This window comes from Azolla caroliniana, unplaced genomic scaffold, assembly GCF_043228905.1.
Source record: "Azolla caroliniana isolate FFs.n. ecotype wild unplaced genomic scaffold, voAzoCaro1.0.p SCAF_13, whole genome shotgun sequence".
Taxonomy (NCBI): domain Eukaryota; kingdom Viridiplantae; phylum Streptophyta; class Polypodiopsida; order Salviniales; family Salviniaceae; genus Azolla; species Azolla caroliniana.
In genome coordinates, this window is record NW_028230448.1 from 6,507,571 (window position 1) to 6,521,395 (window position 13,825).

At 39.5% G+C, this 13,825-nt stretch overlaps 1 protein-coding gene across 1 annotated transcript; it reads left to right on the plus strand.

The window, feature by feature from the left end:
* Positions 1–8,679: 8,679 nt before the first annotated feature.
* On the plus strand, positions 8,680–12,946 carry LOC147856022 (uridine 5'-monophosphate synthase / UMP synthase (PYRE-F) (UMPS)). The gene is made up of 7 exons (XM_087329512.1): positions 8,680–9,112; positions 9,966–10,354; positions 10,969–11,052; positions 11,142–11,224; positions 11,305–11,392; positions 11,607–11,861; positions 12,457–12,946. The coding sequence occupies exons 1-7, from the start codon at positions 8,683–8,685 to the stop codon at positions 12,586–12,588; spliced, it is 1,461 nt and encodes a 486-aa protein (XP_087185638.1). The 5' UTR covers positions 8,680–8,682; the 3' UTR covers positions 12,589–12,946.
* The last annotated feature ends 879 nt before the right edge of the window (positions 12,947–13,825 follow it).

Here is a 13,825-nt window from a genome sequence, read left to right on the forward strand (position 1 = left end):
TGCGCAAAGTTCAACATCGACCCCCCATCCCCTCCTTTCATACGTTGCCAAGAACGACACTGCAAGATAACCGTATCAGGTCAACCCAAGCGTCTCCACAACGTGACTTCTTAAGGCAAGTTCACCAAGGCGAACGTGAATGCCCACCAACGCACAAACAACCCCAAGTCACCCATGTGACAGTCGAGGATACCCTCAATACACCTGAGGATATCATCTATCGCGTCAAAGAATTCCAGACACGCGAATTCACCCCTGTAGAAATGCAAGAATTTTCTACCACATTCCATTATGTGTCCCATCAGACCATGGCCACGACCCCTCGTACCCACAGTTGCACCACCGAATCAATCCTTCGCGACCTACGGAACCCAGTTACCCTACCCCTCCCACCCTCGCCAACCTCTCTCCTTGGTGAATCCCCGCTTGCCTCCCCTTGCACGACCACCCAACCACCACCTCCCATGCCTACCGACGACACCCCATAACCTCGACCCCGTAAGCTAGCCCGCCACAACCCATCACTCATCGATGCCCCAGAGGCCGAAACCCCCCTTCCTCCTCCTGAGAACCCCAACCCACCACTGTCTCCAAGCCCGGTTGTTCCCTCTCAACCCAACCCGGATACCACCATGACGACCACCCCACCAACACCCCTACCAGCCCATGTTCCCCGCTCTAACCCAACCACTGCCACTATCGCCTGGATACTATAGAAGAAGAGGAGACTGAGGAGGAAGAAGAGGATGCATCCTAGCAAGTAGGAGGGTGATGAATCAGGTCCAGAGATGGATAGAATGGCAGTCGTCACCGAAGTAGTGGTGGAGTAGAGGCCGGGTGAAAGTGGACAGATGGTAAGACTAGAAGTGGTAACAATGGTTCAGTTAGAACTGGAACCACACGGACAAGCCTTACCGGGTCATACCGAACTGTCAAAGGGTCAAAGGAAACCAACGGGGCGGTGTACCTACTGGGCAGAGAAAACGAAGCGCAAGACGAGCAGGTGTTTCGGTTACTCAGAGAAGCCGGAGAACATGTAGAAATGCTAGAAGTTGTGCACGCATTCGCAACAATTACCCAATACAGTACCTGCCAACAACTCATCGAATGGCTATGGTAGTAGGTCACTAAGGTGGCAACATGTATGGTAGAAGAACAAAAGGAATGGTTTAGCGGACCCACCCATAAGAACAAAACGGAAGATTTGACCAGGCAATTGACGGAGGCCAACAACCTTATTAAAAAAACTAGAGGAGGAGTTGGAACGTGCCAACGAATTTAGTGGCCATACAGATAGATAGACATAGGCCGAGGAAGTACAACAGCGCCGGAACTAGAGTGGCAAGTTCCGGAACATGAAATAGTGGTACTGGATGCAGTGCTAGAGGATGCTCGGAGAGGGGAACCCGTTGTAGCCAAGGAACTGGGGAAAGCAGATTCAACCGGACAGGAGAAGCAATGGGAAAAAGAGATCGGAAACCTGAGAGACGCCATAGCCGCACAAGCAGCGGTTATGGAAAAAGAAAAACAACTGTGAAGAGCAACCAAAGATGAAAAGCAACAGATGGAGGAAGGACTCCGTAGAATGCAGGGAAGCATGGAACGACTCAAGGAGGAGAAGAAGTCGACACAACAAGAAAAGGAGAGAATCAAACGTATGGCGAAAGTAGAGATCGAAAGATTGAAGGAAGAGCTCCAGCAGTAGAAAAGAGCAGGATTATCGGTTGCGGGCACAGGCAAACCGATGCTTTAAGGACAAGCAAGAAGATTTCGATAAACTCTATCGTTATCGTGTTGGAGAGGAACGATGGAGGCGGACGAGCTGCTGTTTTACCTGCAGAGAAATGCCGAACAACACACACACACAGAGAAAAATACAAAAAACAACTTTTTGGGGGCACACATAAACCCTCGTTTCTATTACTTTTATACATATGCACTAATAGTAAGAAATTACATTTTTGGCCTTTTCTCACTATCAATCTCCCACTAAAGGCCAAACAAGGGATCAGCAAAGCTGATGGGAATATTGAACAAGACCTACACATCCTACCTGATGAGTATGTTACACAATATACAAAAACAATGTGTAACCTCATGACCTAAGTAATTCCCATCAAGTGGCAGCAATGCTCTAGTGCTTCATGCGGTAGAGCTTTGGTCAATGCATCTGCGGCATTTTCTTGAGAGACAACTTTCTCAAGACTAATGTAGCCAGCAGCTATGCATTCTCGAATGAAGTGATATCTCACTCCAATGTGCTTGGGCTTTGCATGGTATACTAGGGTTTTAACCAATGTAATGGCACTCTAACTATCACAAAACAGTATGGGTACAAGCTTAGATATGCCCATGTCACAAGCTAATTTGGACAACCATACAACTTCCTTACATGCTTCGCTAGCTGCAACATACTCTGCTTTTGTAGTGGACAGAGCAATACATTTTTGGAGACGAGATCTCCAAGATATGGCACCTCCCATAAACTGAAAAATGTATCCTAAAGTGGATTTTCTGCTGTCAGAACAACCAGCATAATCAGAGTCTGTATATCCAATGATGGATACATTTCCACCACCTAAACATAGACACATATTCTTAGTGCCACGCGGATATCTTAATATCAGTTTAACTGCCTCCTAATGTTTATTACCAGGATTTGACATAAATCTGCTCACAGCTCCCACTACGAAAGCAATGTCTGGCCTGGTCACTATCATGGCGTACATAAGACTCCCAACTGCGGATTGATGACGAACCTTGGACATAAATTTATTGTCCTCATCAGATGTGGGGCAATCACATGTGCTCTGTTTTACATATGTAGGCAAAGGAGTGCTCAACGGGTTTGCATTCTCCATATTAAACCTCTTGAGCACTTTCGATATGTACTCAACTTGAGACAAGTAAATACATCATCGCTTACTCCTATCACGAGTGATACGCATACCAAGAATATGTTTTGCATCTCCCAAATCCTTCATGTCAAAATTCTGGCCCAAGTTTTTCTTTAACGAGGATAACTCATCCTTGTTTTTACCAACAATAAGCATGTCATCAACATATAATATCAATGTGATAAAACTCCCATTTGAACAGTTTTTTGTATAAAGACATGCATCCTCATTGCTTCTAATATATCCTTGAGTTTTCATAAAAGCATCGAATTTCCGGTACCATAACCTCGGGGACTGCTTAAGCCCATACAAACTCTTCTTGAGTTTACATACCAAATGTTCTTTTCCCGATACTTCATGACCTTCTGGTTGTTCCATATAAATATCCTCATCAAGGTCCCCATGTAAGAAGGCAGTCTTCACATTCATTTGGACTAATTCCAAATTCTGATTTGCAGCCAATGAAAGTAACATACATAATGTAGTCATCTTAACTACAGGAGAGAAGGTTTCATCAAAATCAAATCCGTGTTCTTGCTTGAAACCTTTGGCAACCAAGCGTGCTTTGTACTTTGGGGAAACACTATCAGATGTATATTTGTACTTATATACCCACTTGCATGGCAATGCGTTCTTGTCCTTTGGCAAAGGCACTAAATCCCAAGTCCCATTCTTATGGATACTGTGCAACTCATTTTGCATGGCTTGTTTCCATTTAGCATGGTCATGAACAGATATGGCTTCATTGTAACATGAAGGCTCACCGACATCTGTTTCGGGTTTAGGGTTTAGGGTTTAGGATTACATAATCAACAAACTTACTAGGTGCCTTGGAGACACGCGTAGATCTCCTCAATGATTCTTGAACCTGAATACCATCAGGTTGTGCATGAGAAACATCATTCTGAGCATAATCATTCTGAGCATATTCTTGCTAAAAAACATAATTTTGCACATCATTGTGCTGAGCATCATCATTTTGGGCATCTTTATCCTGACCAATAACAATTTTTTGTGACTGCCCACATGTAGAAGCATCTACATCAGTAAGATTTTTCTGTTTTACATCAACAAAAGGCGTAATATCTTTAAATGCAACCTTTCTCACTTCTACCTCCTTTATGGATTGTTTATGCATTTTGTTCTCATAAAAAACAACATCACTACTTTTGACCATAGTATGTGTGTCAAGATCCCATAAGCGATATCCAAACTGCCCATCAATTCCGTAACCAAGGAATATACATTTTCTGCATTTATAATCTAATTTCTTTCTTAAAGTTTTTGGAATGTGTACATATGCTTCGTATCCAAAGACTCTAAGATGAGCATAATGAGGTGTCTTGCATGTCCACAACTCTTGTGCCACTTTTAGACCTATGGCTGTGTTTGGTGATAGATTTATCACATGGACTGTTGTTAAAACAACTTCTGCCCAAAAACCTTGCGAGAGGTTTGCATGGTGTAGCATAGAGACAACTCTGTCCTGGATGGTTCTATTCATCCTCTTAGCCACACCATTTTGGACAGGAGTGTAAGGAGCTGTAAACTCTCTTTGAATGCCTCTAGACTTACAAAAGTCATCAAATTCGTGAGAGGTATACTCACCTCCATTGTCCGAACGTAAAGCCTTAAGCTTTATGTCCTTTTCTAGCTCAATCGAACTAAGCCATTTTCTGAAAGTGGGGTATACATCATCCTTTCCCTTAATTGGATAAGCCCAAACTTTCCTAGTGGCATCATCAATGAAAGTAACAAAATATAGTGCACCACCCAAAGATCTTGTGGGCATAGGTCCACAAACATCCGTTGGACAAGATCCAATGGTTTAGTGGATGAGTTAACGTTGGTCTTATGTGCACTTCTAGTTTTCTTACCATGTTGACAATGTTCACATAAAGCAAAATCAGAGAATGACAACTTAGGTAAGTAGCCATAACGAGATAGGATTTCCATGCCATTTCTTGACATGTGGCCTAAACGACCATGCCAAATGCTTGTCATTAGCTGGTCTGTAACAGCCAACAAGTGTTTTCTTTTATGAACAAATAGAGGGTAGAGGGAACCAACTTTGTTCCCTTTTGCAACAATCATATTTCCTTTCGTTATAAGAAAGGATTGAGAAGCAAATATCACCTTATATCCGTTGTCATCAAGTTGACCAACGGAAATCAAACTACGAGTTAGTTGAGGAACATGGCGTACGTCTTTAATGGTGAGATGAGAACCATCACTAAAATGCATTGAGATATCTCCAATGCCAATCACATCACACTGATGTAAGTCTCCAAGTCGAACTTTCCCAAGTGACTTGGCTTCATAACATGTGAACCACTCTCTATGTGGAGTCACATGAAACGATGCACCGGAGTCCAACAACCACGTATGTGATGGGGAAAAGACCGTTTTCACCCCAACATGTGTGCTAACATCATCTAAGACCAAGATGTCTGTCTCATCACATGTTGCATTTACTTCCTCTATTTCCACCGAGGAAGAGGGACCATTAGGTTGTCTACCATGCCCTCTAGCATTATCTTTCTCCTTATTTTTTAGGGCATAACAATCTTTCCTAAGGTGTCCCTTTTTATGACAATAATGACACTCCATATTTTTCTTCCTAGATTTGCTTCTACCTCTATCATTTCCACTACTATTTCTTGTTTGGCTCCTACCACGGTGTTGGTTCTTGCGAGGACCAACATCAGAAACATTATATGCATCTCCATTATGTGATGCAATCATAGATTTTCTACGAATTTCCCATTTGGTGCACTAGCACTAATAGTGGTGCAAAAAGTGTCCCATGAGCTAGGTAGAGTGCATAACAAAAATACACATTTAAGCTCATCATCCAAAATCATTTTCTAAGCTAGTAATTGTGACCATAATGCATCAAAATCATTCAAATGAGAGGCGACACTATCATTGTCCTTCATTCGAAGATCATAAAGTTTTCTCATTAGATAAACTTTGTTTGATTCGGTATCTTTTTCGTATGTATTGCATAGTTTAGTCCATAGCTTTTCAGCTGAGTCACAGTCCAAGACCGTGAAATACACGTTGTCAGCTAGGTGCAGTCTTATGGTAGACATTGCCAAGAGATCGAGCTTTTCCCAATCGTCCTTGGTCATGACCTCAGGTCTCTTGGCTTCACCACTTAATGGCCTTAATTGCCTTCTTTGAATTAGGACATCTCTCATTTGATTCTTCCACAAGGCAAAGTTGGATCCGTCAAATTTACGGATCTCAAGGTGGTCTTTTCCACTCATAGAGTGATTTCTATGGGAATTAAAGGAACCACCGCGTGAGGTACTTGAAACCTTGGACATTTCAGAGGCCATTTGGGTGGTAGGTAAACTTAGTCAATTCCAAATCTAAGCACTTAATGATAGTTGAGACACTACTCACTACCTGGTCTCAGGTACAACTATCACCGTGTTCTAGGGTAGGCATGTGTGTTCGACTGAGAACAACACCTCACTCTTATATTAACCAAGGCAGAAGAAATGTAACTAAGAAGTAACTTCAACGTCACAATCTCACATCAAGTGAGCAAGCATTGAAAAACCAAATGCAAGTTTTTTTTTTTTTTTTCACGTGTAAATCCTCTCACCAAAGGTCTATTTTCCCCCAAAAATTGGCACAAAGAAAATGTTCATACAGAAACATGTACTAGATATTACCTCTGTCGAGTTCTTGAAAAATAGCATTCGCAAAGGGATAAAAAACAGAGAAGTCGGATGCTTTCTGCCACACACAGTCTTCACGAAGTCCTGCACTCTGATACCACTGTTGGAGAGGAACGATGGAGGCGGACGAGTTGTTGTTTTACCTGCAGAAAAATGCTGAACAACACACACACACACAAAGAAAAATACAAAAAACAACTTTTTGGGGGCACACAGAAACCCTCGTTTCTATTACTTTTATACCTATGCACTAATAGTAAGAAATTACGTTTTTGGCCTTTTCTCACTATCATATCGGGATCACAAGGAGCTGGAGAAGGAATACGATTGGCAACGCAAGAAACTAAAGGAGGCACGAGTAGAAATAAAGGAGAAAACGGAAGCCCTGACGGTGTAGGAAAGGGTCTTTGAAGAGACGACTGTGAAGCTAAGATAGGACGTGGCAAAGGACAGGTTAGAGATGTTGAATGAATAGAATCGGATAATAGAATAGAAGGATCGAAAGTAGTGCTGGATAAAGTGCAAACGACCTATCAAACCCAAGCGATGAATTATGAGGTCCAAGCGATAGCCGCAACAAAGCTGATTAAGTAACTAAAGCAAGAGAAATAGGCCACAGAAGAAAGAGTGGAGATGGGGATCAAAGGAATCAGGATTGTTGTCGGAGGTTGGCGAGAACGAATGAGACAAAGAATGGAGGAAAAAGAGAGTGAGAGCCACATACTTCTATTAGTTGTTGACTCTTTTCTAATAATCCGAGTCTAGAGAAGCGTGTCCTTAAAAGATAAGGATAGAAATAGTGCCTTCAAAAAAAAAATGTAAGGATACATATAGAATAATAATAGATGTGCTCGAAAAGGGGGGTGAATAGTTTTGGGAGTGCGCTCTAATAGTTCTCTCTCCAAAAAGTTTCTCCTTCTAACATTCAATTTATAGAATAATCATTTTTCAAAATAGAGAAAGGAAGGTGAGAATTGTATGGTCGAATAACTTTTGAAAAGGGGTTGCTTGATCTAGACAAAGCCTAGTTTTGATTTTATGACAAAGGGGATCATTTCACGATGTTGAATGTGAATGGTTTTACATAATAGACTAAGGGGTTGTACAAGATATATGCAAATAAAGAAACAGAAATCACCGTTTCTTGTGATGACAAGCATAGCGCTATGATGATGATGAGAGGCCAATGCATGTGAATAGATTATGACGTTAGTAATATTTTCGATATCATGTTCAATGATGATATTGTTCGGATAATGGTTAATGGTGCCCAAGATTGGATGATCTCATGGGGCACAAGCATAGGTGGTTGTTGCTTCCATGCCACTAGCATAATGAAGATCATGAGGATTTAAGACATGCTTGCTTGGCATTGAAACTATAGCTTGTTAAGATTGCTCATTGAAACTATTAAGTGGATTAAAATACAAAGCCATATAGTTATCCAAGAGGTCCATTATAATGAATAGTGCATGAATTAGGGCATAATCATGACGGAGGGCAAGTAAAGTACATATTAACAAGGAGCTTAGGACACCATCCACCAAGTTAGTAAGAAAAGAACAAGAAGGAAGGGAAGAATGATGTGTATACATGGTAAATGATTATGGATGGGTTCAACACTATTATGGTTAAAGATGATGTGAAAGCATGAAGAGATAGATAGATGACCATATGTATGTATGTTAGGGGGTTTACTTTGTTTGCATAATATGTACATACATACATATTAGAAGTAGAAATACTAATGAATGTTATAAGTACATATGTACATATGTATGTATGTATGTATGTATGTATGTATGTATTCTTTTAGATTCCATACATACATATTACATACATACAGACATAGTTATAAGTACATATGTATGTATGTATGTATGTATGTATGTATTCTTTTAGATTCCATTACATACATATTATATACATACAGACAGACCTGAGACAAGACAAGACAAGACAAGAGAGAGCAGAGCCTCTGCATCTTCCCTCTGTCTCTGTCACTGTCTCTGTCTCTGCTACCACATAAAGAAGGAGGTTCTTCTGTCAGGTGCCGTGTAGAGAGAAGAAGTATAGTGGTGCGTGTGTGGGCGATGGCTATGGAGATGGAGATGGAGATGGAGATGGAGAGCTTAGTAATCGCTCTTCACGATGCAGAAGCAGTGAAGTTCGGCAGCTTCAAGCTGAAGAGCGGCATCACATCCCCAATCTATATCGACCTCAGGCTAATCGTTTCCTTCCCTTCCCTTCTTCGCCATGTAGGCCACGCCATATGGACCAAGATTAGCTCTCTTCGCTTCGACCTCGTCTGTGGTGTCCCTTACACAGCACTGCCCATCGCCACTGCCATATCCCTGGCCCATGATGTACCCATGGTGATGCGACGGAGGGAAGTGAAAGACTATGGAACACGGAAAGCCATCGAAGGAGCTTTCTCAGCAGGTCAGACGTGTCTTGTCATTGAAGATCTGGTCACTAGTGGTGCTTCCATCCTAGAGACCGTTGCTCCTCTTCTTGATGTAGGTCAGTATCTGTTTGATTATCTTCTTTTTTTCATTCTCTTTCTAATCATTTAACTACTCGAATTCCCTGCCGATTATATCTGAATTTTGTTTACCCTCTTTAAATTCTCACAAAACATGTTTGCTCTTCAATTAATAGTCCTTAGCAATTGCCACCCCCAACATAAAAAAGAAAAACGAATTATCTTAAACCTCATAGGAATTCTCAAGTTTTCTTGTTCTTTCTTTCTTTTCAGTCCATGTTCAGAAAAAGTAAGCGGAAACAAGCTTGAAAAATCTATATATATCTAGCATTTTAATTTTAAATTTTTTCTTGGTATTATTAAAATCTAAAGGTTTCCTCAGTTTTCTGACAAAACATTTCTTTACCTTTGATCGAGGAAAAGGTTCAGTGGATGAAATGTGTCACATTTTAAAGTTGTTGATTCAGGCCAGTTTCAAATAATTTATTTCCTTTGATAAAGAAGTTTAAAGTGCTCATTTATACTCCTGAAAATGGTTCAAGAAAGGAAAGTTTTGTCATCAATTTTGAATCTTGAATTTCCCAAAAGCTTGAAAATCTTGAAATCTTTTGAAAGTCAAGAGTTTTTGGAAAATATAACATTTGTACGCTGAAATTGCTACATGTAGAGGTGATTCTCAAAAGTAAGCTGCTCTCTACTAGAGGTTCAAAACATTTGCATGTCCTTCATGTCCTTTCTAGTTTCATGTCAAGCCTCTCCTCTCTAGTGTTTCAAAAAAGTTGCATGTCCTTCATGTCCTTTCTAGTTTCATGTAGAGGTGATTTTCAAAAGTAAGCTGCTCAGTTGCAAATTACACTAAATTCCACTTTGCTTTTTCAAAAACTAATGTAGGACTTAAGGTCACGGATGCGGTTGTTCTTATCGATAGAGAGCAAGGCGGGTCACTGAGAATTGCTGAGAATGGTATCAAGCTTCACTCAGCACTCACGCTTTCAAACATGGTTGATGTTCTTCTCAGCCATGGCCGGTTATCCAAGGATGTCGTTGCTTCAGTTAAACAGTTTATCATCGAGAATCAGACCTTCTCTGTGGGTGATAGTGTGGCTCCTCCAAAGGCACTTGGATTGATGAAGAAGAGACTAGCATATGGAGAGAGAGCTCTTCTTGCCCAGAATCCGACTGCGAAACGTCTCTTTGAGATCATGGAAGAGAAACAAAGTAATCTATCTCTTGCGGCTGATGTGACCACAGCTAAAGAGCTTCTTGCTATTGCGGATCAGGTTTGGCAGACTTCATCCTACCACCCTTTGGTTTCATTATTCCCTTTTTAATAGAAAGAAAGAAAAAAAGATATAGAGAAAGCAGCATGCATTCATTTTGATTGGATCGTTTTTGTCTACCTGGGTTGTTTATAATATTGGCAGTTCACCCATCTCAATAGTATTGATTCCACCTTTGCTGAGAGGTCACACATCCAAGTAGTACTGTCCCCACTCATATGCATTATGCTTAACTCCATGTTTTCTCAAATTGATCGAGTTATTGAGAATCCAAAACCTTAAGATGTTAGATAGGAACCTCCTGCTATGTTTGGTGCAAAGGTAGCTCTGAAATCCCCTCGTATGTATATTTTACTTTGCATATGTACCTCTGTCTATGTATATAACTAAAATTAGCTATCTACCACAAAGACCAGATTCTGCAGAGCAACAATTGACATGTTCAATGTGTCAGATCTTTTTATTGTCTACACATTATTATGCTTAAGGATAAAGATTAGGGTGCTATCACAAATTAATAGTACCTTGATCACAGAAACAGTAATGGCTGTGGAACTATTCTAGAAACAGTCAGTATTTGTTTTGATATAAATGATTTTGCTTGAAATCTACAGGTGGGTCCTGAGATTTGCTTGCTAAAAACTCATGTTGACATATTTCCGGATTTCACCTCTGATTGTGTGGCAAAGCTAAGACTGGTAATCAAATTTCATGAGAATTTGTGTTCTATTCCCTTGTTAAGACTCTAACCTGAGGTCTTGCTTTTATGAATGTGCTGTAAATCAAGCTTGCGGAGAAGCATAATTTCTTGATCTTCGAAGATCGGAAGTTTGCAGATATTGGTAATACAGTCACCATGCAATACGAAGGGTAATATGAATAAAAGGTTCTTTTATATCAACATGCTACTTTTTGGCTTATGTATAACCAAGTTTATCAATCTTTCTCAGGGGAATTTACAAAATCGTAGAGTGGGCTGATATTGTAAATGCTCACATTATACCGGGCCCTGGCATAGTTGATGGATTGAAATTAAAAGTATGTATTGATGTACTTTAATCTCGAGTTATTCTAAATGTACATTTTTATCTTAGTTTTGTAGAAGCATGCACGTTTATCTCAGATATGCACTTGTATCTCACAAGTTTCACAAAAGTATGTGCTTTTCCTCGCATTTATGTTCCAAATCACATGGGAAAGGTTTCTCTCTCTCTCTCTCTCTCTCTCTCTCTCAACAGTTTGATGCATGTAGGGTTTGAAACACAAACGTGGATTATTGCTTCTAGCCGAAATGAGCTCAAGCGGAACACTAGCAAAGGGTGAATACACTGCTGAGGCTGCAAGGATTGCTTCTGAAAATCTGGATTTTGTTATTGGTTTCATATCAATAAATCCTGCATCATGGCCACTGGGACCAGGAAATCCAGCTTTGATACACATGACTCCTGGAGTACAAATAGGTGGTGGTGGAGATGCCTTGGGCCAACAATATAATGCACCTGAGCATGTGAGTAAATATTTCTTTTGGAGTGAGAATACATGAAATTTTCTTTGGTGTATTACATGTTTCCTTAGCACCGTCTGTGTCTATAGAGAGATGATTCTGCTTGTGTTAAAAAAGAGCAACAAGTTTGGAAAGTTGTGTAAAAGCTAAATTTTAAGCATAAAAGTGTGGACCTTTGTTTCCTCAGAAGTATTGTTTCTGTTTTAAAACATAACCTTTTTCTATGAAATAGGGGAATGGAGTGTATGTTTTAACTTTCACTAGAAAAATATGCCTTTTATTTTTGAGAAACTATTTTTTTATTGAAGGCGGAGAATTGCTTTTCTAAACTAAGCTTGATGATAAATCATTTCCATAATAATCTAGATGACATTGTGCATTGCATGTAACAACTAGTTCTGTTTCTAGGAATATGTTGTTTAGAAATATGATTTTGGAGCTGTGTTAAATGAGCTTGGTGATTTCAAACCCCAAAAGATCATACTAGAGAATTCTTAACTCTTACCCATGGTATAATAGACTATGATTTTGAATTGACATTTTTCAAATCAATCTGGAAATCCTTACATTTTGGAACTTAACTGTCCTCAATTATCAGGTGATTGGTGAGAGGGGTAGCGATGTGATTATTGTTGGACGAGGAATCCTCAAAGCTAGCAATCCACTGTCAGCGGCTCAAGAGTATCGCCTAGCCGGATGGGCTGCATATGAAAAAAGTCTATCTCGATAACAAACTCTGAACTGTTCCTCTACTTTTTTTTATGCATCTCCCTATGAGAATTGAAATTTTCATTCGGATGAACTGTGTTCAATTATGCCGTCATGAGTTAAAACAATTTTCAGCAAGAACTCTGAGAGCAGACATTGTCATTGATGCTTGTAAAGCAAAATACATGTCAATTTTCTCTCAAATAGAAATCCTATAGCACAAACATCACCACATCTCTATTAGTTTTTTTGTAATGATATGTTCATTTCATCATTCCTTTTTCGTTGAGTACATTCTTTTTGCTTGAAATAGGCATTCAAGAACAGGAATATCACATTTTTCTATATTAGTGTTTTACAATGCCATATTCGCTTAATCATTCCTTTTGTCTCTGTTAAATATTGCTTTAATCCAAAGGGCTGCATGTAAATAAATGGAATAAGTAAACTTATGACAAGGTAACAATATAATAAGTATGATTGCCAGAGTAAACAGTAAACCCCATGTAAACGAATGGGACAATAAGTAATAATAGTAGTTATCAGAATGCTGACAAGTGAAAATGGCAGTATATACGGTAAACCTGAAATTGACAATGAAGTACTCACAAGCATTTCTTTATCTTTATCCTCCTGTACATAAATGACAATTATTGTTGTGATGTGTTGATATTAAATCAATGGTATGGCTTTAGGCTCTATTATGATCAAATTAACTCATTTAATTAGGTCATACTTTGATGATTGTAAGTGTTAACTTTGAGGGTTAATTAAAAAGGGCATTCTGGTAATTTCTAAAATCTTGGCTTAATTTTATTGTTTTTGTTGCCTGTATAAAAATCCCCATCATGTTTGTGAAGAATGGTTATTTGTTGTAACGTTCCAACTTCTGTTACTAGAAAACGACTCTTACTACATTACATGTCATGAAATCTGTCAGAGTGAGGAAACACTCACAATTATCAACAAATTTGCTATCATATGATGTGTGGACAAGGGACATTTGCAACAGCTGTTGCCTATCCTTGCCAAAACATATTTTATATGAGAGGAAAAGTTTAGGTTTTTCTGCTTGTTTCAAAGTAATTAAGATTGTTTTCTCAAGTCGGAAAAGTTTTGATATTTGTGATTCTAAATACAAGTTGCATAAAATTTCGCTTTCATTTGTGTATGCACTACACTTGGAAGGCATTTTAATACAATAGGAATTAAGCATACCATATAGTTGTACACACTAAACTTACGTGTTTCAGAATCAA

What these genes read in the sequence shown, in the direction of transcription:
- LOC147856022 (XM_087329512.1), top strand. Translation starts at nt 8,683, where the DNA reads ATGGCTATGGAGATGGAGATGGAGATGGAGATGGAGAGCTTAGTAATC. An exon ending in GTGTGGCAAAGCTAAGACTG is followed by an intron (nt 11,053 to 11,141) that starts GTAATCAAATTT and finishes CTGTAAATCAAG; the next exon opens with CTTGCGGAGAAGCATAATTT. An exon ending in AATATAATGCACCTGAGCAT is followed by an intron (nt 11,862 to 12,456) that starts GTGAGTAAATAT and finishes CTCAATTATCAG; the next exon opens with GTGATTGGTGAGAGGGGTAG.